Genomic DNA, 26,578 nt, shown 5'->3' with positions numbered 1-26,578 from the left:
CTATGTAAACAATGTAAACACGCCGGACCCGTTTCTATTCAATATTGATTCTTCAATATAATGTCCGAGTTATTTATCTTAAAAGTAGTATTAAAATGCGGAAAGAGCGATCAATGGCTATGTAAACACGCCGGACCCGTTTCTATTCAATATTGATTCTTCAATATAATGTCCGAGTTATTTATCTTAAAAGTAGTATAGTCGAATTTAAAATGCGGCAGATTTTTAAACAGGCGAGATTCAAAACATAAAATCGTACATATACTTTTATCAATTTTATTAAGATTCTCAAATATTATCATTTTTTTTTCAAAATAAACGCTCCATTCAATGCTTGTGCTTTGCAGAATGATTCTTGCGCGAATGATGAGTAGACGAAATGGAATTTTGCCTCGAAGGGAACTCTTTGAAATTACGATACAAGTTTCGCAATGTCGTAAGATGTAAGATAATCGCACGCGCCCCGAAGACGAAGGGGGGTTGAAATTTATCTCTGCTTTGTTCGCGGTAATTTATCATGCGTTCGCGAACGCGCAATTTATCGCGTTAAATTAACAGCGCGACGTATTCTCTCCTGCGATGCAATCGCTTTCCATTTCTTCTCCGACATAAAATAAAACGCGCGCTCGCTTGACGAAGTACTAAGGATGATTGTGGAATCCGAAGAGGATCCTCTTTTATCTTCTTTTGATACTACGCCAAATAAGCACGACCGTACCTCACAAGAAAAAGAGAGAAAACCTTATACGGGGAATGGTGTGACGCGGCGAAGTCATTACTTGGATAGACGCTTGGTTTACCGCTGTTTAATGTTCATTCCAGTAATTATATCTGCTTTAATTTACGACAATCACACGAGAGAACGGCACATTAAATAAAATATAGAAAAAAAAATTGATTTTGTATGAACCGCATATTGGCTAACAAAACTAATTTAAACCGCAAATTGTAACTTGCAATTAAAGATTACAAATTGTGAGAAAAATGGTAATCTAGAATTAATTTCGGATTTCTTACTCAAATTCCTTTATCTCACGTAATGAAGTCACATGCTAGATAAAGATTAACGTGCATAGTTTATTGTTCCGGGAATATACACGTGATAAAAAAAGAGAAAATTATGGTCCCCTTTCTGTCCCATTTTATTATAATAAAATCTCTTTGTGCCCTAATCATCTTTTGACGAGACTAATTCGCGCGTTTATTATCTCTCTCTCTCTCTCTTTTCTCTTTCATTCATTCTCTCTCTCTCTCTCTCTCTCTCTCCCTCTTTCTCTCTCTTGCTCGCTCGCTCGCGCACGCATGTACGCATGCAATTTCACGTGCTTTGAATTATGCACGATGCTCGAAATTATTCACCCCGGGGTGACAGCGTTAATTCGAACTTTATGCGACGCAAAGTCGAGATGAGAGCAAAAGAGCAAACCCTGACACCTGACGTTTGAAGAACGGCGAGTATCTCGAGGCTGACATCGAGATGAGAAGCATCTCGATAAAAATGGAGAAAACCAAAAATAACGTTTTGTGTCCATGCGAATTTGATTATAGCGATGCATTTCAAACTCTTTGCTTTCACCGAAGATGAATGCAAATATTGCATTTATATTTTACGCGTGTCTCATCGCAAGATCTAAATTAAAGAGTACGAGACAACATTGATTTTTTGAAGAAAATGTAGTGTTTCTTATATAGAAGATAATATGACTATTTATCAAATTTTATTAAATAGCACAAGAATAAAAATTTACTGCACAAAAAGCAAAAAAGTTTAAAGAAAACCATATAATATCTTTCGCAACACGTTCAGTTATATGACATTTAAAAAATTTTTAAATAAAAAAAGCCGTTATTTAACAATTATTTTCATTATTTCCCAAAATTAGACATTTTTTTAATCTTCAAAAAGCCGATCGCATTTATATTTTAAATTTAAAAAATTCTGACGTTAGAAAACTGGAATAATTCATTTGAAAATTCTCTATAAATTGTAATACGTAAACAAATTTAATTAATTCCATTTATAAGAGAAGTTTTAGAATTATGAAAGAAGATAGAGAAAAGAATTGTATTATATATTCGCGAAAATAACAAAACTAAAGTAAAATAAACTCACTTTCATTTTTCTATTACCTAAATGTAGTCTCGTAGTAAAAGTTAATTTTGGAATGATGAAATACAAGGTCCAATATTAGACCAGGAATCCATAGAGCGGTAAGAATTCAATGTATTCGTCGAAGCTGGCTGGCACAGATTGCTAAACATTCAAGTAAGAAAAAAATATGCGAGATCTATAAATAACCGCCAATTGCCCATAGAAACGTGCCCGATCGCCCTCGTAAACCAAGTCACGTGACAGAGATACATTACGAGAAAAGAAAGATCATTCTCCGATATTGCATTAATCTCCGCAAAGTGGCAGAAAATTTATAAACAAATTTCTGCTCCTTCGATCATCAACGATCTCTTTGCTCCATTCCTACGCGGTTTCCGAAGATGCAAATAAAGAGGATGCACGTACGAGAGAGATAGTCTTTCCTTTCCTTCCTTCTCGCGCTCTCCAAGAGCTCGGCAAAAATACTCAGCCGACGATGCACGTGCACCATTTCCAGATACCGTAAATCGATTCTCACGACTACCGAAAACTCGACGAGTGCACTCTCACTTCCCGCTTGTCGACTCACATGTGCAAGTAGCGATCGTTCGCCTATCTTCCGTATTCTTAGACGCCATCTCCACCATCTTTTCTCTCAGAAGGGTGAGAAAGAGTCTCAAAGGCAACCCGTGACAGGCTCTTCAAATCGCTCGCGACTGCATCTGCTACTGATCATTGTGACATGCAAACTCGAAATATCGCCACCGCAGATTTGCACAAAAATGAATGGCACAGCAGGTTTAAATTTCGAAGCTCTAGTTATTCCTAACATTTTTATCCCCTTTTGAATTATACAGAACAGAGAATTTCTAATATTCTATTGTTTTTAAATCATATATTAAAGTGTTGTATAGTTTTTATTATAATAAAATGTTTTAATTTTTTAAATTTATACGTATATATATTTGTAAAAAGAGTATATGTTGAGAAAAAAGATCATTTTTTTAATATAAATAATATCACGCTTATGTGTTATTTAAAATTAATATGTTATTTTTGTTCAAAATAAAATATATTACATCAAATTAATTTTTTGAATAACAACTTATATTCCAAGCACTATTATCTCAATACCAACAGTAAGCATAAAAAATATCATCAGATGTATGTATCTGTGAAAGAGAACATACAAATATATAATTTCTCTCTATTATAAATATATTAAATATCATATGTATAATCTTTCTTTTTTTACAGTGAGAGTGATTTATTTATAGAATTAATGCAATATGTTTCATATTCAATGAAAAACAGAACAACTAGTTAAAAGCTAGTTTAGAACAACTTGTTAAAAGACTACTATGTCTCAGCATAAGCTTTTACACGTCACACAGGCAAATAACGCACACTAGAAGCACTTGCAATAAAGAAGATGAGATCTTCGCTATAACGATAGAGCGCCAGGTGATTTCTCACATGAATCGCGACACATCAGCATAAATCATAATCACAATCATAAGTTGACTCACCGTGCATGTAGGAAGGCAAAGGCCGATGACGTACAGCATCGGGCTCGTAATAGTGGATTCGTGATACGGATGATAGAGTGACTCATCGTTGCAAAAAAAGCCGCGTTTGTATGGTTTGCCAAATAGGTAAAACATCAGCACCGCGATACCCACTGAAACACAGATGCAGAGAAAAACAATCTCGTTATACCTTTGATCGCTTTTATTACCGTTCAATAATAAATGTGCATATCATCGCCCGAGCCACGTGACGATTGATTAATCAGGATTAAACATCGTGAACTCAACGTTGACATGCGTTTTGTTGCACTTCTTGTAGTACATAACCGCCGCTATCATAAGACAAACGATAATATCGTGACTCTACCAATCAAGAGAGGTGGCATGCTTTCGACATCTAAATAATTTTCAATATACGTTCTATATAATCTTTTGAATCGTCGAATGCTTCTGATTACATTGTACGCTTCTGTATACAGAGTGCGTCTCGGATCTATTACTCTTTCCTTTTTATATTTTTCATTTACAAGAGAAAACTTGGAATGGATTTTATTTAAATAATTATTATTTGTGTAGGACAACTTTTTAATTCAGAACATTGTCCATTTTTAAAATTATATAAATCTCGAATGAAATGTCTATTGACATAATACTATTTTGATAAAATTTGTACTGAAAAATCACTTTGTTGTTTTTCCTATTTCTTTCTTTCTTAGTTTATTGCTTAGTATGTTTAATTAATTAAGGCAGAGACATCTCATACTATATTTATTTGCATTTTAAATGCTTGACTATATTTTAATCATAAAATATCTTAATATAAAATATTGTGACAATTTGTAAGATCATATTATGATTTTACAAATTACCACAACACGATGATTATTTAAAAATCTATAAGATTAAAAATATAATTGCATTTAATTTTATACGAGTGACACGCACAGGACGTGCATAGCAACCACATAAAATTGCTTTGGTCTCTACTTATAAACTATAATTATTATAATTGCCTCGTTATACAGATAATTTCAGCTGTTTGCAGGGAAAAAAAGGGGGGGAAATGGCACTCTTGTATACATATTTCAATTCTATGACGATACTTGATGTAAAAAACTTTATCAGTACTAAAGTCACGTACATCGTTTAATTATCGTATTTTCCATCAATAATCTTTCTAATTTTCAAGAACGCAAAAAGTACTCGCATCTATCGTCAACGCATATATTAACGGCGGTTTTACGGAAAATCGTTGGAAAATTATGGACAACCTGTCAGCCTGTGAATTTATTTACCCATGTTATTTACCACTATGTGCAAATCATGCCCAGACGATCGTTGAGATAATTATTGTGACACCGCTTTCAGCAGAAGGAAAGTGTGTAATACATGTACAAACGTTGACAGCAACTAAAATAATAGTTTTCGCGATCGATGATATTTATGTAGCCCGCCAATTGCGTGTTTTGCAAGCCAAATTGCGCCACCGAAAAATTCAAATGCGATTACGATCTGAAAAAAATGCCGACGCTAATTTCACATCGTGTCTCTCTTTTTTTAATATATATTATAAACCAAATTTAAAATTTCGCGAATTATTTATCGTTTAAAAAACAACAGTATATTTGAAACAGAAACTTATCGATTTTATCGTATTATACATATTTTAAATTGCAAGATTGCATAGTATTTATCTTATCGTTAGCGATAAGTTATCGCTGAAAATTAGTCGGAAAAAAAAAAAATTCGAAAAGATGGCTTTTAGACTAAGACACGTTTCAATAAAGTCCTCATAATAATTTATAACAGTTATGAGACTAATAATCGTACCTTTACGATTTTACTACCATAATTACACTTTCACACTATGTCGCAAAGTGTTTATATCTTGCAAGTACTATGTATATAAAAATTATAGACGGTACGTTCCTACGGTAATATCCTTCGCGAAATGATATAAACAGGTATTTTCAGGAAACATTATAATAAACTTTACGATGTGGTTATTAACCGTCCCATCGCTTTCGGCTCTCTTCTTCTCTCTCCTGCTGTAGATAATCCATCGGCTTCATGGAAATAATTGATAATTTTTTTTGGACATAAACGCGATATGCAATACCGAATAAGGTTATGGTAATAGCATTTCATTAATCCATCAATACCGTTTAGTGATTTCTTTGAATCTGAGGGTCAAGTGTGAAACGAAGCGTAAAGAGACTTTATTTATGACTCATTGCTTTATACATTTGTATTACGTAATAAAAGGAAATGACATTATCATTATGCTGTGTGTCGAGCTTAACATCGTTCGTGATATAACAGAAAAGGACCAAGGACGATTTGCTTGGCAAATAATAATATAAAAAATAAGCAAACATATATAACATTACCCTTATAAAATATTAAATAAATATTAATATTAATAAATTAAAATTATTTCTTAAGAAACACAAAACGTTTTCTTGCATTCTGATAAACAATTACGACGAGTATCTTCGCATGTAAGATATCGATTCAAATGTGACCATGTCAGACATAGTAACATTGCATAATTGATATCGTATACAATGCACATATGCACATTTTTCACGATGGCAGACGTAGAAAGTGATTGCATTATCGCTCTATTGGCGAAACATGCCAATTTAGACACGCCTTGACACCCATTTGTTGTATAGGCGTTCGTATTTAGTCAGCATAACAAATTTATACATTACTACATACCGATGATTCAACGCGAAATCGATACTTTTTGAGAATAAAGTAACCTATATTATTCGATTAAATTCTTTCATAAAGTATCGTTATCCTTTTTTTAATTCTCAACAGAGATAAAACATTTAAAATATTTTTTAAGCGTTTATTCGAGATTTTGTAACGAGCGATTAAAGTGTCTAGTGACTTCTGCACAATATTTTCATTATTAATGGACCTAACTGATTTCATTATGTAACAGTTACATCATGTTTCCTCTGCTTGATTTACGATAATGTGTGTATATTTTTAATTTTAACAAGAGTTCGAACGTTTTTATATTTATTCCACGAGAGAGAGGAACACTTCTCTCGAAATATAAACCTGGTTTTCTCTCCTCCTCCTCGAATATGCAAATGTAAAAGTGCCCGCGGCTAGACCGCTGAAATAGAGGTCTAAAAACCGTTGTATCCTTGGAAGAAATATTTTAGCAATATTGAAATTGAAATCTTTCAATCTCAGAATATATTTCTTATCGTTGAATATTATTGATCAAAAATTGCCGCAAATTTAAATGCTATTGCAGATTAAGCAACTTGTATAATATTTAAATTTAAGCTAAAATATGCGAAGGTAAATCTATCAGCTTATTCATTTCAATGTTTTTTAAAGAAATAAATTCTCTATACGTTAAATTTATCTATTTTAATAAATTAACACTTTTTAAATATCAATAAAAAATATTTTTTAAAAAGGTCACAAAAGTTTTTCTCACACAGAGATACAATTAATTTATAAAGATAATAGCAAGAATATATATAACGTGATAGAGAAACAGAAAGAGAGAGAGAGAGAGAGAGAGAGAGAGAGAGAGAGAGAGAGAGGCTATAATTATTAAACGTTATAGTGTAATGAAATTCGAGGAGTAAAGATATTTCAACTTTCCTTTTAATTTGCATTCGGTTTATTGGTGTCGCGGTAATACAAAATATTAAAAAAAAAATCATATTTATACGAAAATATTCGGTCTTTCGTGGAAAGAAATTTTTATTGCGAAATAAAGTATTTGTGATAAAAACACTTTAACGCAACATAATTTATTAGTCATCGCATATTGCCACTTTGTTGGATAAGACGATGTGTCCTTCGTTATTTTTATGCCGGTTTCTATAATAAAGGTAAAAAAATTATGTGCGCTGTTTCTTATCCTTATCCAAATTGCTTTTAAATATTATAATTGCAAAACTAGTTTGTCCGACATTTAAATAAGTATACGAAAGGTTTGTTTGTAAAATAAATTTTGTACGTTCGAAGTCATCGATGAGAAAACCAAATGTATACGCAAGCAAATTATTGAATTTTTTAAATTACATCAATGTATAAAAATAACAAAACTGCAAAAATTATAAAAAATGCACAATATGACATAAGCAGAATTTATTTAAAAGAGACAAATCCCAGAGTAACGTTTTATTGTATACGGCGTTCGCTGTATCCCTTTAACCGGTATTGATGTATTCTTAACGAGAATGTGTCACATGTATTAATTTACGACGTCAAATAATAGACTTTTCATCCATGATTTATCTTTGCACGCTTAATAAAAATTATCATCATTGTTATCATCTCTACCATTATCATACAAATCGGCAAAAATGATAACGACGAAAAATAATTGTTGGGTAAACTTCGATAATCAAGAACGAAGTTTCTTAATTTGAGAGACTTATTTCAATATAATACGCGCTATATATCATACAGGCAATCACCTGCATAAATTTGCCGACAAATAAAATTGCGATTCGTGTATAAGAAGAGAGATGCTGCGAAATACAAACACCATAAATCTTCGGACGATCAACGCGAGAAACGAAAAAGATAGAGATAGTGCACGTGCGTGTTCGAAATTATGCCGAAAAGATTATTAATTCCACGCGCGAGCGCACGAGCAGTAGATAATTAAAACGATATACTCTATCGAGAGAAGTGATAGCGGGAGAGGAAGGGCATTTAATTTAATAGACTTATGTATATTCATCAGGACCGAACAGGTTTGTCTTATAATCGGCACTTATCTTCTCTGAATGGGCTCGATGCGTACTTATGGAACGAACTAGTCCCGCAAGTTCGCAGACCTTTCTACAGCCTCTTCTTTTCGGGACCGTCTTAACGAGCTTTGAAAGGGCCCGATTACTGATTGTGAGCCGGACGCACGAAAAATGGTCGCGTTTCGCGTAATACGTCGCGCCCAGACAATAAAATAATTACCAAATTGATTTTAAACAGACCTGACTGCACGTTGTATGCGTATATATATATATATATATATGTGTGTGTGTGTGTCTGTCTGGCGTAAAAGAATTTATTAATATCGCTATAGTCTGCCTGAGTGCATGGCCAAGGTCTTCTCATCGCGAACAAACCGCGACCATCAATCGAGCTAGATCGCTTACCGCACGTTTATTTTTACCTATACGTATGCGTGAGATCTGTGGTTTTCGTGACTGCTTTCGTGATTTCTCCCCGCAAAAACACGTCACGAGAGTGTAGCTTAATTAGACCGTCTAATTTGATATATGCAATCCCGCAGTCTAAATGGCATTATATTACATTTAACAATTAAATTGTTATTTCCACCTGAAGTTCTCAACTTCCTTATATGATACATTTGTGACATCGCGACCCTCTTTTCGTTTTCATATATTATATATTTAAGTGCAACTATAAAAACAAAAAAGAAAAGAGTTTTTTTTTTCTCTTGTGACCCTCGTAGTAATGCATAAAAATTATAATCATTACGATGTATGTACTTGAGTATTATATACCTATATTTCTTTTTTTCAAAATATATTATAAATTGCATCAGTATTATCCATTATAATAAATGTCAAAACTCTGAAATGACTGACTTTAAGAAAATATAAAATGGGTTTCAAAAAAAAAAAGTAAATCTAGTTATAGAATATTTATCATTTCTGATAAAGAAAGACTTTCGACATCAATTTTTTTTTTTTCAATTTTAATGATTCGAGTAATAGTTAAAGACTGGATTCGAGTAATAGTTAAAGACTGGAATATCTCGACATTTATGGTAGTTACGTGTTTATGAAGACGTAAAAAGATAGCGGTTTAATAAGTAAGTAGGTCTCATGGAACAACAAAAAAATGTAATTGCGTCCCCGTATACAGAAATAGTATAACAAGTTGTTAACACGCCTGTTTCAGAAACATAAATTATGTAAGCGGAAATGTAAAAAAAGTTTCCTTCTGATACGTTTACAATGAAATTACATTTCGTTATATTTTTGCGAAACAATCTGCGGTTTCGCACAATTTCCTCACTGGTGACAATGACGTTCACCAACTTATCCCAACAAAATGTTATCGCTCGATACAATGAAAACCAGATGTAAAAAGAATTATCAAAGAATTATTAATCATTAAAATCATAACGCAAAATCGAAAGATTGCAGTAATGACAAAATCATTTCCGGTTCATTCCTCTTTTTCCTCCCCTCCCTCTTTCTCTATTATTTATTTTTAAATATTATTCTCTCTCTGAGAGATTTTTTAGATAATAAAATATTCTATAAATGACTTTCGTTCCTTCACGATATTTATCTCATTATATTACAAATAAAGTATTAATCAGGTTGACGATTCAAAGATAGAATTTAACGATAAAATATATTTTAGCGTTAGAAGAATTCTTTTCAATCCGTTCGCGAGATAAAGACGCCATATCGTCTGTCCGCATCCTGGAAACTGTGTCACCGTGGTACCGCGAAATGAAATCGATCGAGCTACGCTGATTCCATTGCAGTTGTGTTTACGGTACACAATGTATATTGGCGAAATGTACTACGTTCTCGCGAAACATTGCGCTTTACATCATCCGTCATGCTGCTATTGTGATGAGAATTGACAAGACTAACAGAAAAGTAGAGTATTCCCCTAGCGGAATGTGAAATTGCGCTTATTTAGGTTTAGATTGCATTGGCTCGAGTGTTAACTTATTAGCGCGTTCGAAATGATTTATCTCTTGTTTCTTTTCGTTATCTATGTGTGTTTACTTATACTGCTCTCTATATTTATTAACCTTATTAATCATCCACGTATGATATAAAGAGCTGTATGAATTGTCGTGTCGTGAGAAGAGTAGATATATTGCATGCTAATTCTATTTCCACTAAACAACATCGTAATTTAATCATGTTGAATAAAACAAGAATATCAGAATAAGAAAATATAAGAACATTTTTGCAAATGTCAAGTTTATACAATAGTATTCGGAGAGAGAGAGAGAGAGAGAGAGAGAGAGAAATCTTGAAAACTCCAAAACTTGAAAATTATGTTTATTATTCGACATGAAATGTCTTTATTTATATTTAAATGTATTCATATTCACATCTCTTTAAAACTTTTTTCGGCTCTTCAATTTTTTTATACATCATCTATAAATTCTTGGAAATTTACATAAATATATCATGTTGATTATGTGGTCTTTCGAAACTTTGTATAAATTTCAAATAATTTTAATTATTTTTTAAATATTCAGATATTTAAAAAAGAATCTTGACAGAGATTTATTTTCTCGAGATTGTAACTTGTAGCCTACTAGTATTTGAAAAACTTCCTGCTCCAAGATCTTTAAGCAACATCAAGCAAGTAAAGATTAAGTAACCCATTAAGAATCCTCGCAGTGTAAATTAAGGGGGAAACTCCATTAAAGCCTAAGTGCTACGGTACATTCCGAAGTATGCAAGGGTTAAAATCCCGCGTACTTTCGAAACGACGCAGCACGCGGTTGTGATTCTATCCAGCTTCTCTCTCTCTCTCTCTCTCTTTCTCTTTTTCTTTTTTCTTTTTTCTTTTTTCTCTTCTCGCGAGCGTCTCGTAACATTCAGAGGCGATTGGCGGAAGCTGCAGCCGTTGCGTATCGCGACGCATCGCGTCGCGTCGAGAGAGCGGTGCTTTCGCGTGGACGAAACGCACCTGCCAATTTAGAGATTAATCTCCGCTCTCCCTCTCTGGCGCGGTTAAATATCAAACGAGCCGCGCGCGCGACGGCGTCTTGACTGTCAATCTGACAACTGCCCGACGTATAATGTAATTCATCATCCGCAACGAGGGTTTAAACGATTCCCACAATTCGCGCACCGTGCATTTAAACTTTCGTGATTTTATTTTACTCACCGATAATTACGCAGAGGAAGTCTACGATGAACTTCCGTAAAATCAACTTGGACGATCGATCCATGCTGTCGCGCGCGCTTGTCACAACCTTCAGTCAATGGATGAATCGTTAGATTTTCGGTACGATGTTCAAGTGTCTTGACGGACAGGTTGTAGTCACGGTAATCGATGATACGATGACGACGACGGCGACGCGACTGCAACCTTGGCGGTCAAGTCAGGTACATATGGGCACAAGAACAACGTGGTACGGGATGCAAGTGATACGCGTCATTGACGTTTCACGAGCATTTTACGCGCGTAATGTGGAGCGCGACACTCACCGTCCAACGTTTCAAAGTGGACTGACTTCAAGGCAAGGCGGCTCGACGCGCGCGGCCGCTCCGACTCCCACACTCCCCACTCCTCACCTCCCCACTCTTGCTCTTTCTCTCTAAATGCGAATCCGCCAAGTGCGCGACTACTCTCTAATCGAGATTCCGAGCATTTTACGCGCGTAATGTGGAGCGCGACACTCACCGTCCAACGTTTCAAAGTGGACTGACTTCAAGGCAAGGCGGCTCGACGCGCGCGGCCGCTCCGACTCCCACACTCCCCACTCCTCACCTCCCCACTAGCCATTCTCCCCACTCTCGCTCTTTCTCTCTAAATGCGAATCCGCCAAGTGCGCGACTACTCTCTAATCGAGATTCGGTCAATGACTGATTCTGCGACTGCGCGCGATAGAGACGTGCGTTATGCACGTGTTCCGATCGCTACGCGCACATGCGAATGACGGCACGTGACGCACGAAAATGGAGCAACCCCATCGTGCCGGCGGGATGATCGCTGAAAAATGGCACTCGAAACATCTTGCATGAATATTCGGCAAATTTTATGCAACACATTCATGAATATAAACCAATTTCATTAGATAGAAAATGTTAATCATGAATCGTAACGACAAATAATTAGAGTATTTCGACTGCGCTTTTTTACGATTTTATCGTGTCTACAAAATTATATATAGTTTAAATTTTGAAAAAGTAAAGAAAGGAGAAATAAAATACAGTATTAACTTAATAGGAATATGTATATAAAATATTAAAGAGATAAATCCCTTCCATTATCCTACTCTATTATATTGCAACTCAATCTTCTGAATATATATCTCTTATCTTTGACAAGCTTAACAAATATTGAATAACATTTTATTGAATGACACTGCGAAAAATTGCTTAATTTTCTATAATTATGTTATTATTTATATAATTTATGTTTTTTTCCTAAAATTTATTTCGTGAATAGTAATAATAATAATCATTAAATATGAGCTTGCTTTTAAACAAAACAAATCATTTTCGCATTGCGTCAGAAGTGACGGCAAAATTGCAAATAATACGCACGTGTCTCTATTCGCATCACATTTGATTACGATTTATAAAGCGAAATTGCGCAGCAATTATATAATAGCCTTCATTTGTTCATTTTGATAAAGCGTTATAAATTTCGCGTTCGTGTTTAGTACAAAATAGAACATGATTGTTTATTTACTATTACTGTATTACTATTATCCTATTGGAGAGTATCTTTATTAAATAACAAGGAGATCGATTGTTATATATATATATAACAATTGATCTCCTTGTTATTTATTCTCCTTGTTATATATATAACAATTGATCTTCTTGTTATTTAATAAAGATGCTCTTCAATAGGATTGCCTTGATACATAGGAGATATTTTTTGCAAAATAAAATAAGATTAAGATATGGGAACAAAGGCAAATATTTTCGATATTTTCGATAGGGTAGCTTGATGTTATCCATTACGCTATTTCTATCTATATCCTCTCATGAATATTTGCGGAGAAAACACATTAAATCTTTATGGTAATCATTTCAAGACACTCGTATAAAGCATAGTAATAAATCTGAAAAACTAGTGAATATATTAATAATCCACAAACTAAGGTTATAAATATAGCATCTTAATTATATAATTTATATAAAATATTTTTTTTAGCTGATTAAGAATTGTAAATTTTTTTTGAGCAAATATATATATATATATATATATATATATATGTGTACAATGCATTTAATTCAAATATAATTATTTTACCTAGAGATAAATTAAAAAACACATAACGATACAAATAAAAGATATCTAATTCATTAAAGAATGTGTCTAAATATTAAATAATTAGTGATATAAGCGAGTGAGCACGTAATATATTGTATTGATATCTTGATATCTTCTTATCTTTTAAGTAACGAGATCAAGAAGTGTTTCAAAACAAGTAGCATTTGTCTGGATTTACACGTTGATTGCGATCGTTCTAATTACCTAACATAATACACATTTCTACTAAACATCCAAAACACAAGGAGATAACAGGAATACATTTTTATTTCGGTAATAAAGTCTTCGGAAATTACGAAGTGGTCTTTTCCCGTATCATGAATAAAGAAAGATTATCGAAATTGAAACAATACTGTCAGTAAAAAATACAAAAATTGGTTAATGTTCCCTCGATTTACATGTATGATAGAAAAGTTTTAGAAAATTTCACAAATTATGTTCCATAATTGATTAAATAATTATGTAACGAATATATAAAAAAAAAAGAGAGAGAGAAAAGAAAATAACGCAAGATAGAATTGAAATTTCTAATGAAGCTAATGTATTAATTTCGAAGCACCTGTCTTACGCAAGATACAAGCCGCGTCTCTGACACATAGAACTAGAATAGCGTGAAATAGTATCACGTTTACGATCAGTTGATAGCGGTGAGGCCACAGTTCCACCAGTCAGAACACCGATAATATCGCTCTGCACACCGGTTTCACATCAAGAGAGAAGCCAAACAAAAGTTCTTATCGCGCTGTTTCAACTCCACTAGCAGTACCACCCGCGGTGCATTCCGCATACGTTCATGTCACGGAGGCGTTCACGCGTGAATGTAACGTCACGTAAAGTAACATATGCATATTTAACACCTGCTTACCTGCTCGCACGCGTAGTGAGGCGTAAGCGAGTCAGCAAGAAACCTCTAAATCGAATAATCGCGCTTACACATTTAAATCGGGGATCATTAATTTCATAACCGATATATTTACAATTTTTCGCTTCTGACATCACAATTTGCGATATAGCTCCAATGATGTTAACATAATATAGTAGAAGTCTTATAAATATCTCAACCATTCACTTGGGATAGTAGGATATAATAATTAAGGATGCGATATAGAAAATAAGAATGTTGAAGAGAAAAAAAGAATTTTAGTTTACGAATCTATGATATTTACACAAGATCGGCGTATAACGTGACATCGCGCGTATTGTATTTTACCACAAGGCGATTACATAATTACACGAATGTACATTGTAGCATACAGCACGAAGTCGTAATACTTCGTGTGTGTTCGCCTATTATTCCCTAAAACGCTTCCTGATCGTCGGCGACTGTTATTGCTAGCTAACGGTATAATAGCGGCGCAAGAGATCTCTCTCGAATTGTATACATATAGCACAAAAGAGAGAGAGAAAGAACTATCATCCGATCGGAATTTCCAATTAATCAGTTTCTGTACAGGAAACTGTTCCTTCGGACTATTAAAAATTATCTTTCTTAGAATCGATTCGCCCCATGCAATGAAACAGACGATTTTTTTTCTTTCTTTGTCAAATTAAGATCGTGTTCTTCAGTTGCATTTTATGCTCGAAATTGATTTTTCGCGATATACTTTGAATCATTTCGGATATTATCGGCATAACCGTAAAGAAAGATAATAAGAAAATCGATAAGAAATGATATCAATATGCGCGCGATCAGAGTAGTTTTATAATAATTTCCTAAAAGTCGGTTTTCAGGTTTGTCTTATATAATTTCGCGAGCATGTGTAATCTCTGTACGATTTTTTTTTTTTTTTTATCTTTATTACTTGCCTTTGATTATCTAAATATGAGATTTATCCGAGCAAAAAATATTATTTCTTATAGAAAAAATACCAATGTTATTTTTTTAAACGTAATAATGTAAATAATGTAAAACGCAAATTATAAATCGTTTTATAAATCTACGTTTCTAAGTTAAATTTTTTTATATACATTTTATATAAATATAGATAATATAATTAAAGAATTAAAGGGGGAGGAACGGCAATATTCATATCAGACAAAAGTGGACAATCCAATTTTTAATTGCGATTCAAGATAAAAAATTAATGGAAATTATGTTTTTAGTATTTTAGTTATTATAGCTGCAATGTAATTTATAATTTTTAATATAGCACCAAGTTTGAATTGTCCATTCTAGTTTCATATTTACATTGATTCGCTTTTTCCCTTGAAAGCTTAAAGCTGAAAACTCAAATAAAACCATTGTATAATTAAATTTTTATAGTGAAATATTCAAATCAATTTTTCTCGTTGTCTAGGAAACGTTAAGTATTTTTCTCTAAGATACTTTTCGTATTTTCCATAGCAGTATTATTAGCTCACTCTTTATATACTACAAAAAAAAAAATAATGTGTGTTCAAAATATTAGATTTTATGAATAAAGCATGATTTATTCCATTTGTTCTCTTAATCGTTTTCTTGTCTAAATGCACAACGTCATGTAATAGAGTTAAAAAAAACAGCTCGTAAAATAAAAATTATTTATTATCAGCAGAAACGACGTTGAAAAAGAGATCCAATAGATACACTTGTTATGCATTAATGATAGCCGAAGCAATTGTATAATTGAATAACATATATCCCAAAATATGGAACGAAACAAATCACTTTAGAAAGAAAAAAAAAGTCACATAGTTTCCACAATCGACAAAGACGTTTAAGTACATCTAACACTGCGTGTTTGTATCTGTATATAATCTATACAAATCTGTAATTGGCGAAACTCTTACCATACGCATCCGTTAATCGCCGTCAATTGATTTATCATACATACCTAAATTGCGTTAGCATGTGTGTGTGTGTGTCAATAACAAAACTATCATATAATACAAAGAAACAAAGTTATCTGCACCTTTTGCGTCTCCTCCTCCATCATCTGGCGCACATATTATATATATTTACCCGTATTTACAATATATCTATCATTACATAATAATAAAACCGTTTCTCAATTGTGTAACATCAACGTGTTCTATTTTTATTAATTCTAGCTTGGTAATGTAATTTGTCCTTTATATATTCTTTATATTGTGCACCATAAAGCTTTCCAATTAGATTGCTCTCCATCTCCGCAAATATTGGCGGATTATGTGCTCTAGTACAAGCGACAGCGGCAGTAGTGCAACCGCGAACGGAATAAAACAAGTCCATAAATTAAATAACATAACTGGTAAATAATCGTGTTATTTACACAATTCGTAGTCAATATTATTTTGCACAACATAATTACACTATTGTAATCTCGAATGTAATCATTAATATTTTGTGTTAATTTTCTCAAATATGTCGTTTAACGCAGAGGCGTGATAGTCCCTAAATATATTTTTTACATAAATTTTAACAGATATATAACACGATTAGACTATTTCATTAATAGCTATTGAGAAGTAAGAATCTAAACTAACAAGATGACTTTCGTTGTAATCGTAATATGAATACAAAAAATCCATTTTTATAAAGTTATATAAATAATAAATCCTGGATAGATTGTATATTTATGTACAAAAGTATCATATATCTTTCTCTCTCTCTCTCTCTCTCTGTCTCTCTCTTTCTTCATTGTATGGAAATTTGCATTCTTTTTCAGTTTCATGTAAGTATTTATGGAAAGTTTTCTGTATGTATCATTAATCCATGAATATTGCACTTCAAGCAATCTAATATTGCCACGCGAAATAAAATCTAAATATTAAACATAATATCTAAAGATGTATGTTACATAAAAATTTAAATGTCTTTCATTAAATTTTATCGTTCAAGAAATTACACTTATTTATGCGTTAAGTTTGTAGACATTATTAATGATTAAAATTTTTCGAAATAAATCTATGCAACTGGTCAGGAATATAGAATATGAGATAATAGAAAACATTTTTAAAAATCGATAAAATTATGTCGAAAAACACTAGAGAAAAACGTGAATTCTAACATCGACTGCCATCCGTGTAACTTATAAAAATGCGTATAATGCGAGCCACGTATTTACACAGCCACATCGTAATCGGTTCGGTAGTTAAAATATTTCCATTACATACATATCTGTATTTGAATACAGTTTAATCCTGAAGCGGAAATTGCATGGCACAATAATTGAGATTATTTTATCGATTGCAGATCATAAAGCTTTCGCGTTATAAACGTTATTCTCTCGGCCATTCTCGCGTAAACAAACTCGCATTAACCTTTTATCACAATATACGTACACGTATTATTATGCATTGGCATCTGCCATGATACTAAAATTCCTTCAACAGTCTCTATCTTACACCAAAATCACATCAAAAAGATAATTAATCATACCTTTAGACTGTTCTTTGGTCACCTCAAAACTAACTTTGGTTAATCCCCCAACATTCGCTCAATTTTATCACAAAAACTACGCACAATTATCGTCTCTTTTTTTATCTTTTACTCAAAATAGTAAATAGGCAAGGATCGTCTATCTTCTAGCGAGAAGAAACAACGGAAAAAAGGAGAAGGCTATTCTGTGATCGTAGTCGTAGGAACCATCCTGTTGTTTTCTCATGAAAACGCGGGGGGGAGGGTAGAAGGGGGCAAAAGCCCTAATTTCGTCGATAATACCATAATGCGTGCAAGAATATGTCTATAAATTTACAAAATTCTGCAAAGATCTTACATGAGTTCCGTCTCTAATAGTCATCTGCGTGGCTCATATAACGTGAAAGTACTGTCCACGAAACCAGCCGCCATAGTCACGCGATACTGATGAAAGCTCAGACAACTTACAGGACTGAGGCGTGTACCCATGAATCCTTCATGGAATTTTATCGTGTTAAGATGTTGACCCGATATATTGTAGACACTAATGCAGTGATTTGTGGTGCCACTAAACAAAATCATGTACTTTTATTCATACAAGGAGAGAGAGATTTTATATATATATATATATATATATAATTATCATGAGAAAGTAAACTATCATAAAAAGCACAGAATGATTATTGTAACATTCTATAAATTTAATAATAATAATAAGTTTGTTTTTGCTTACCAAGCGAAAACGTCAGCTATTTCATGCACTGTTAATGCCGCAATGCCTGGCGTTATCTGAATCGTGCTCACGGAAGAATTTTTTCTAAGATCAAAGATCTTTATGTCGCCCGAAGACGAGCCGGTAAACAATTGCGGCGCGGATCCCTCGGATTGCCTTAAGAATGAGCCCAACACCCAACCCGTGTGTTCTCTCCAAATCATAACTCTTGCTTCCGCGGGAGGTAATCTCCGATCTAAAAGTCGCACCGATCCATCACCACAGCCTAGCGCCATTATTGCACCTATAAAAAATATTTAAAAATTAACATGACTTATTTTACATACAATAGAGAGAAATAGTGTATGAATATGTGTGATATATAAATGAAATATAAAATATAATAATGTATAAGAAGAGATAAAATGTGACTCCTTTAAACAACCTGTGCCGTCAACATCCATGCAGGTGACACAACAATCAGCGCCCGTTGGAATATCTTGCTTCTTCAATTCGGTCTCCGCGTCCCAAAGTCTCACGATGCGAACATCGCCCGTCACTGCTAGAGTGAGAGATTTTTGCTCCCACTTCGTGACCAATTGTGCCGTCGCTGCAAACATACATTATTAAGCATTATATATAAATTAAGGGCAAGATAGTGAGCACTAAGAATTTTCCAATACGCACCATTGGAAGTCTTAGTCGCGGGCTGCACGTCCGCCAGAGCTTGCCAAGCTGTGAGTAGGATCGGATCGCGACTTATCGTGCCGCTATAATTCTTCCAAATTCGCACGGAACCGTCATCGGAGCCCGCCATCAACAAACTTAAATCGTGAGAGTTGATGAATTCGAGTGCCGTGATGCGCGATTTCGTTTTGCTTCCTGCGCAGAAGGTCATCTTTGTACCGTTCTGATAATCCCATACCCTGAAAGAAATTTTTACATGTCATTATGCATGCTTTATTATCGTAGTATTTCTCAAATATCGAGCACTTTTTACGGCATGAACAAAGATCAAATACCCAAAGCAATCTTTTAACGCCACAGCCAAATGCGGCTCGAATGGATGGAAAACCAGGACCTGAGGTGACTGAGGACATCTCGCATGATACACCTGCGATTCCATCTTGCTCTGCGGCGCGCGTGATTGTTCCTCTTTCGCGTCCTGCCTCTGCTTTGCGTTACGTATAAATCTGCGACAATCAAGCATAATTGCGACAATCAAGCATTTCGATGAATAAAGTGTAATATTTTTAAGAAACTCTTCTTAGAACTTGATAATTAATATTAATAGAATTTTAAACATTTCTTACCGCCATTCCCGCTCAAGGTACGGTCTGCTCTCCACATCGTCCATTTCATCTTCTAAACCAACGGGCTGAGCGAACTGAGCACAACTCCATTCGACGAACTGGGAAGTGGTCAATGGGGTCTTGGCTCCAGGTATCTCATCCGTCTCTTCAGATATCTAATAAAAATATATAGAAGCTATATATTGCAAAATAATAATGTATTGTGGAAAATGTTTCGTAACATTATTCTGCGATTATATTATCATAGTGATTTATAGTTGCAATTACTAATACTAAAAAATATAAGAATCTATTAAAAAAAAAAAAAAAAAAATACTAATTGCAACTACATGTATGCACACAAATGCAAATGATGTTATTTGTAGCATTATTTCATATTCTCTTATATAACTTTTCTTCACATTTACTATTCTAAGGATATAACCTCTATTGCACTTGTATGTGAAAAATATTATACTTACAACAATACTATATTTACAACAATTTTAACAGACAAATGTAAAAAAAAGAAAAAATTCTTACTGTGTTAGGAACGGGTTTTCTCGTACGACTACTGTGTGGTAGAACTCTCGAAGAACGTAGCAAATCTGGTCCAGAGTTGACAGCTGGTGGTGACTCCCCTTTGCTATTGTTAACAAAAAGAAAATCGTAAAAAGAAAATCGTAAAAAGAAAATCGTTAGAGACAAAATAAATATTACGTCTTATTTAAAGTAATTCTTGACTGACCTTAAATAACCAGTTCGATTTGATGGAGATGGCGGAAGAGATAACGACGAGGAGATTTTTGTTTCGACTACCTCTTTAGGAGCGGAAGATGCTTTCACCTGAAATTTGTAATATTTTATGTGACAAAAAGTCTCAAAATATAACTATACGACCGAGTTTTGCATAACATATTAAACATTTATACCTTATTACGAATATGATTGGTAATTTTTTGTGACATAGCGCCGACTGCCGGATGAGGATCATTGTCGAGATTGCACAATCCATGCCATAATTTCATATATACACTACCGTAGGAGAGACTCGGTAAGTTTCCAAGAGAACTGTGACCTGCAATAAATAATTTCGTAAAATTTACAAAATGTTGCTGTTGTCATAAAATTTTATTTTAATTCGGAAAGAAAAAAAAAATTTCGCTATTATACAAAGCTCGTGCGATAAGCATTATATTTTATCAAAATTGTATAGAGGTGAAAATATGCACAAATTACAAAAATAAAAGATTAATTATATACAAATACATGCAATGAATTTCCAATTCATTATTACCAAGTGACTCGCAAGGTTTCCTCACGAACTCCCAATTATTACCTGGCACACGAAAGAATCAATGCAAGTAACTGTTCAATCCAATGTTCAGTCAGTAAGTATCGGTTGACACTTTTGATTGACTCCTCTTATCATACCAATAATCTGATGACTTACCTAAACTGCTAATGGATGATGAAGACGATACTCTTTTGATGCGATCTTGCGCTCCAAAACCATCGGTCGTATCTACCGTATATGTATTATTGGGCGACAACATCTTTAATCTATCGCGCGAACTAATGCGCCTCATACCACTAAATGGAGACAGAGTTTCTACGACGAGATCCTTCCGACTATTCTCCTCGGCTATAGCTAACGTCACGAAAGAGTTTTCGAAATGCAGTACCATCCATTGAAGAGCCACTATTAATTCCTGCAATTTCGGTAATTTCCGATGAGAATCCGTTGGCATCCGATGCTTAATCGATTCTAAATCGCGATTTGTTAACTTACTTTTCTAACTAGCGGACACATATCATGAGAAACGGTATTAATAAGCATCATAGCGATAATTTGATCGATATTGTTCGCGTGCTCGCTCCTGGTCGTAACGCTGTTTATGAACGTGCCCAATGCGTATACGCTAGCCGCCCGGACCTGTATAAAACATCAAAAAATTTCTTCAAAAATCAATACATAAATTTAATAAAACCGTCATAAATATTTACTTTATACATATATCAGGTGATTGCATGATCTGCCAAACCACTTTTTGACTGTTCGGAGAGCAGGAGCGTGGTCCAAATAAACGGTTTGAATATTTTTTTGTGCAGTCCCAACACTCACGCCTTTCCGAAATTTATATAACATTACATGCCGCAAATGCACCTTTTCGTTCTCCATTTTTAATGATTTCTCTTATGCACAAATGGACTTATCTGAACAATGTCTGACGCTAAATTGACATAAGACAACGTCATCTATTCGGTGTAAGCAACAATTACCACACGAAAACAATAGAACTCCGCCATGCAGTAACTTAATGCCATCTATGAAAATCGGGCACGAACTTATGCAATCATCCAATATATATATAAAATTAGTGATCTCAGTAAAGTTTAATTCGACAATCTACGCTAGACTAGAATAGTAATGTAATTTAGAATTATGATTCATATGATTAGTAATAATTAAAATAGTTGCCTCTGGAACGGGATCCTTTAATAACGTAAATAGTTTTTCATGAGCGATGTCTCTGACGCCACACCATCTCGCCTTGTCGAAATTATGCCAAAGTCTAGCCAGACACAAGCAAAGCCACTGTCGTAGCAAAGAGTTTGTGTCTCCCAATTGTTCCAAGCATATCGAAACGAGATTACCTTGATTCGCAGCCACTTGACCTGGTCGGTAATCATTTACAATACTGGCTAGTACAAATGCGGCCAATGTTCTATGCTCGCTCTGAAATTATCATCAAATATATTTTCATTACGACAAAGTTTAGCCGCCTGTAGGCCTATTCTCTAACTTCGTAACGACGATGTCGTTATCGTTACGCGTCGTTGCGCAGCTGAAACGTATCGGAAAATAGTTGCGCAACGACGTGGAATGATAGCGAATTTGTTGTTAAAAGTTACAGTATAGGGCTGCTGGGCAGTCTGGACACAGTTGCCGAATAAAATTAGATATAGCATATAAACTACCGGAATAGAAGTATCCTGAAGAACAGACAAGAAATATTTATGACCGCCGTCGCGCACAAGATCTGCTTGGCAAGTCTGTAATTGAGAATCATTTATGAAATTAGAATACATTTATAAATCATCATGTAAAACACGTTATACATACGAGATTAAAATATTTAAGCATAGAGAAGACTCACATTATCCACTGCTAGAATCTTTGCCCATATAAAGACGAGCAAGGGACGAAGTTCCCTGGCGTTGCTTTGTAATAATTTTAACACATATGGAAAGATGCCGACACTAAGTGCTAGATTCACAGCCCATGGACCGAGATCAAGAAAACGTCCCAAGAGCTCTAATGCTCTCAGTCTATGAACTTGACTCAATAATACTTGGAGAACGATTGGAAGCTGTTCGGGCGGACTGCGATTTTTCGATCCTAAATTGAGCCATACTTGGAAAGCTGTAAGTTGATCTTCAAAGAATGATGAATGCACATATCGATCTTCGTTTTCCAAAACTATTGGCAATTGTGCCAAACACAGATCAAGCGCCATGTCCCAAGCTTGCCACATACGATGCTAGGAAAATAGAAATTTTGATCTTTTTTATTCCAAATTTAAGAATAAGCAAAATAGTTACTCAAAATTTAAACACATTTGCACATTATAATAAAGAATTTCTTTTATACAATAAATGGATTACTGATTAATTTACCTGATAAGTCGGTGGCAATTTTGGGGAAGAGACTGGCGTGCAATCGTAAGAACGAAGTATTCTTTCCGCCAATAAAAAATTTCTAAAGAGACTAGCAACTAATAGGTCTTGTCTGAATAATCTTTGGAACAGATCTATAAGACAATAAAACTCTTACAATTACTTCATCTGTCTCTTTAGTTTGTATTAACAAACATATATACATGTATATATATATATATATAACTTTTTACCTCTTGGCAGAGTATTCCATGCTATTGTGTCGGTAATAGCTGTAAATACCCAATTAAGCTCGCCTAACATTGTTCTCCTATCAGTCAATTGACCAGGAATTCTAAAATATATACAAACAGATATTTGTACAACTTGCTAAAAGATATAGCATTTAATAATGTGATATAGTCTTACTTGTCAATAAGATCAAGCGATATGTTGGGAACTAATTTAGATGTAGGTTGCATCGCAAACCTGTGCAAAAGAAGAAAAAAATATATATGTATATAACATATAGAATGTACATACACAAATATTCCTTTTTTTGCTTGTATGCCAAATACTTACCAGCGTATTGCAATTTTTATGGGAGTAGTAAGGCATGATGTAAATATATCTGCAGGTAGATTCGGGTTCATAGGCAAAATCTGATTAGCAGCGCACGCTGCTAATTGAATGCAATTTTTATAACACGGCGCTGCGGGGCACGTCATACCGGTTACGCGATTTTGCTGTTTTTCCATCTGTAAAGAACAATCGGTAAAATTACATAAACATTAATTGATTAGCATTTAAAATCTTCAAACAAAATTCACACATTTTTACCTCGTATTCCTTTTCATGTTGGTCGGCAAATTGCTGAAAAGATTCTACAATAATGCCTGCATTGGAACAATCGTATACATAAATACTAGGTGCACCCATCCAAGTCTGTAAGTCATACACCGACAATGGAATGTACTGTGTATATGTCTGTAAAAGTAGATCATCGTTGATATAGATATTATATAGATACAGTAAACATAATTCTTGTATTAACTCTATACTAACCCTATTAAATACCCATATTTCACCATTAGTGGTAGGTTTGGGCACACCGTGGCCATTGTAATGAAACAAAACTCTCTCTTCTTTAGCATTTCGCCTTAAGGACGTACATAATTTTTTAACTTCTTCAACAGTTGGATCTAAACTTTGTTTGTAGCGAGCTCTTGGTTGCCATCGTTCGTATTGCTTTTGCAAATTTGAACCTATAGTCTCAAGAGCTTTTTGAGGACTCACCGATAAAGGATCTGGAAAGATATTTGTTTTAAAAATTCTATATTCGTATTTGACATCGTTAGGTGTAAATTTGTTGTAAATTTATCTTCAAAGCAAAAAAAGGAAATATTCTATGCTGAAAGACTGTCTTAAACTATGTAATTCTATAGATTAAAAATATTATGTTTATATACATAATGATTATACTTTATACACATTGCCAAAGGCATTTCTAATTTTAATTTTGGAGTTTATTATATAATATTCGGCATAAAAAAATAATAGTATATATGTAAAGTGCATTTTTCAATATTCTAGTACAAGTTAAAATATTAAATACAAAATTGTCTGTCATTGTGCTAACATAACAGCATTCTTTCAACTCTTTTTGCCAAATTACTTTACATTCTACTCCTTACTATTTCGAAAAAGTTCTTTAATGACAAAATATTAAAATTGAATCGCAAAACTATTTCGGTCCCCCAAATTCGAAAAAATCGTCCGAAGATTGAACAATCAGTTGGAAAACTTTCGTGAAAATATTGCTGCTCCATACATTGAAAACAATCGAGTCATGGGTCATGGCAGTCACTCCGGCGTAGTACACATGTCTAATCTAACCTCAAAATCGGAATTACATAACTGCGAGTAGTGAAAGAGAGAAAAGATCAGCTAAACAAACGCGCGGGATTAGTTTAGTTTAGTCACCTATCCAGCATTCGAGACGAGCGCAGGGCTGTGTCTTGACGATGTCCGGAGGGTCTACGCCGACGTTCAGGCATAACACCAAAGCGACGCTCACGGTTTTCATCTAAAAAAAAAAAAAAACACGTGCGCGATCATATGGATTCGTTCGCGCGAATCGTCGAGAAGCAACGCTCTCGCCTCTCCTAGATCATCGCGCTAGATAGCGTTTATCGTGATCTCATCTGGCCTCGTCGCAACAAATTGTAATCGCAATGTCTATGTATACGTACCCGCTCCTTCATCCGCCAAGTCTGACTGATACAATTCACGCTCTCGATCGTGGTATTGTGACGAGGCTTACAGAATGCCAATTGCATTTGCCAGTCCTCCTCATCGCCGGCTCGTCTGATCGCGTTGTTCAGCGTCGTCGATGTCGACGATGTCGACGACGACGACGACGACAAGACTTCGTGACAGGATTTCATCCTAGCGTAGCTCACAGACATCGCAGCGCGTTGCGTTGCGTTGCGTTATCGCATTCGTCACGTGCGAGGGACTCGATGTCTCTCTTTTCTCTCTAACGTACCGATAATGTCGCACAAGCCTCAGGTTGCATTCGTATCCGCGTCAACAAACGTCACTCACTATGCGAACGCGATGCAAAAACATCCCGACGGGGCGCGACTCGCCGAATTTACCGCACAAATCGCCATGTTTGAAGGTCGGCAAGTGACGGGCAAACTCCGAACTGATTTTGGAGTTTTGGAGACCCTTGCGGTGACGGTGCGAAGCTCTGGCTTCAGGGTTATCAACGCTCAACGCTGAGAAATAAATTCTCGGTCATAAACTATGCATCAACTGTGGAATCATTATGGCGGAGTACGATAACCAATAGGAAGATTTCCTCTCGCGCGAACGTACCGATTGCAGTGTTGTTGTTCGGGCCGGGTTTTCTCGCGCATGCGTGGTAGATGGCAGCCAAAGCAGCGGTGTATATAA

The 26,578-nt window shown here is 34.6% G+C and overlaps 3 protein-coding genes across 5 annotated transcripts in view; all 3 read right to left on the bottom strand.

Moving 5' to 3' along the window:
* LOC115235903 (putative phosphatidate phosphatase) overlaps nucleotides 1–11,876 on the bottom strand; it is a 29,168-nt gene extending 17,292 nt beyond the window's left edge. For both annotated transcript variants that reach the window (XM_029807992.1, XM_029807993.1), the window contains exons 1-2: nucleotides 11,512–11,876; nucleotides 3,622–3,773 (exon numbers count right to left, since the gene is read on the bottom strand). In XM_029807992.1, the coding sequence (XP_029663852.1) occupies nucleotides 3,622–3,773; nucleotides 11,512–11,575 (216 nt within the window). In that variant the 5' untranslated portion in view covers nucleotides 11,576–11,876. The remainder of the gene's footprint in view (nucleotides 1–3,621; nucleotides 3,774–11,511) is intronic.
* A 2,879-nt stretch (nucleotides 11,877–14,755) lies between these two features.
* On the bottom strand, nucleotides 14,756–26,304 carry LOC115235920 (regulatory-associated protein of mTOR-like). Of its 2 annotated transcripts, XM_029808024.1 has the most exons (23): nucleotides 25,870–26,304; nucleotides 25,601–25,703; nucleotides 24,683–24,924; nucleotides 24,458–24,604; nucleotides 24,200–24,375; nucleotides 24,047–24,106; nucleotides 23,872–23,972; nucleotides 23,639–23,772; nucleotides 23,119–23,502; nucleotides 22,940–23,014; nucleotides 22,440–22,697; nucleotides 21,750–21,893; nucleotides 21,411–21,669; nucleotides 21,255–21,296; nucleotides 20,890–21,035; nucleotides 20,706–20,803; nucleotides 20,501–20,603; nucleotides 19,979–20,133; nucleotides 19,688–19,858; nucleotides 19,353–19,591; nucleotides 19,111–19,275; nucleotides 18,687–18,969; nucleotides 14,756–18,521 (listed from the first exon to the last, which is right to left on the bottom strand). In XM_029808024.1, exons 1-23 carry the CDS (start codon nucleotides 26,083–26,085, stop codon nucleotides 18,332–18,334), a joined length of 3,891 nt encoding a protein of 1,296 aa, XP_029663884.1. In that variant the 5' UTR covers nucleotides 26,086–26,304; the 3' UTR covers nucleotides 14,756–18,331. The 2 variants fall into 2 exon arrangements, with proteins under 2 accessions (XP_029663884.1, XP_029663885.1); XM_029808025.1 differs by lacking the exon at nucleotides 21,255–21,296.
* Nucleotides 26,305–26,419: 115 nt separating this feature from the next.
* LOC115235997 (regulatory-associated protein of mTOR-like) overlaps nucleotides 26,420–26,578 on the bottom strand; it is a 9,196-nt gene continuing 9,037 nt past the window's right edge. Inside the window, exon 10 of the mRNA XM_029808179.1 lies at nucleotides 26,420–26,437. Within this exon, the coding sequence (XP_029664039.1) occupies nucleotides 26,420–26,437 (18 nt within the window). The remainder of the gene's footprint in view (nucleotides 26,438–26,578) is intronic.

Source organism: Formica exsecta, unplaced genomic scaffold (assembly GCF_003651465.1).
Source record: "Formica exsecta isolate Colony F162 unplaced genomic scaffold, ASM365146v1 scaffold237, whole genome shotgun sequence".
Classification (NCBI taxonomy): Eukaryota; Metazoa; Arthropoda; class Insecta; order Hymenoptera; family Formicidae; genus Formica; species Formica exsecta.
Note: the sequence above shows the minus strand (reverse complement) of the source record. Positions and strands in the feature narration are given on the sequence as shown.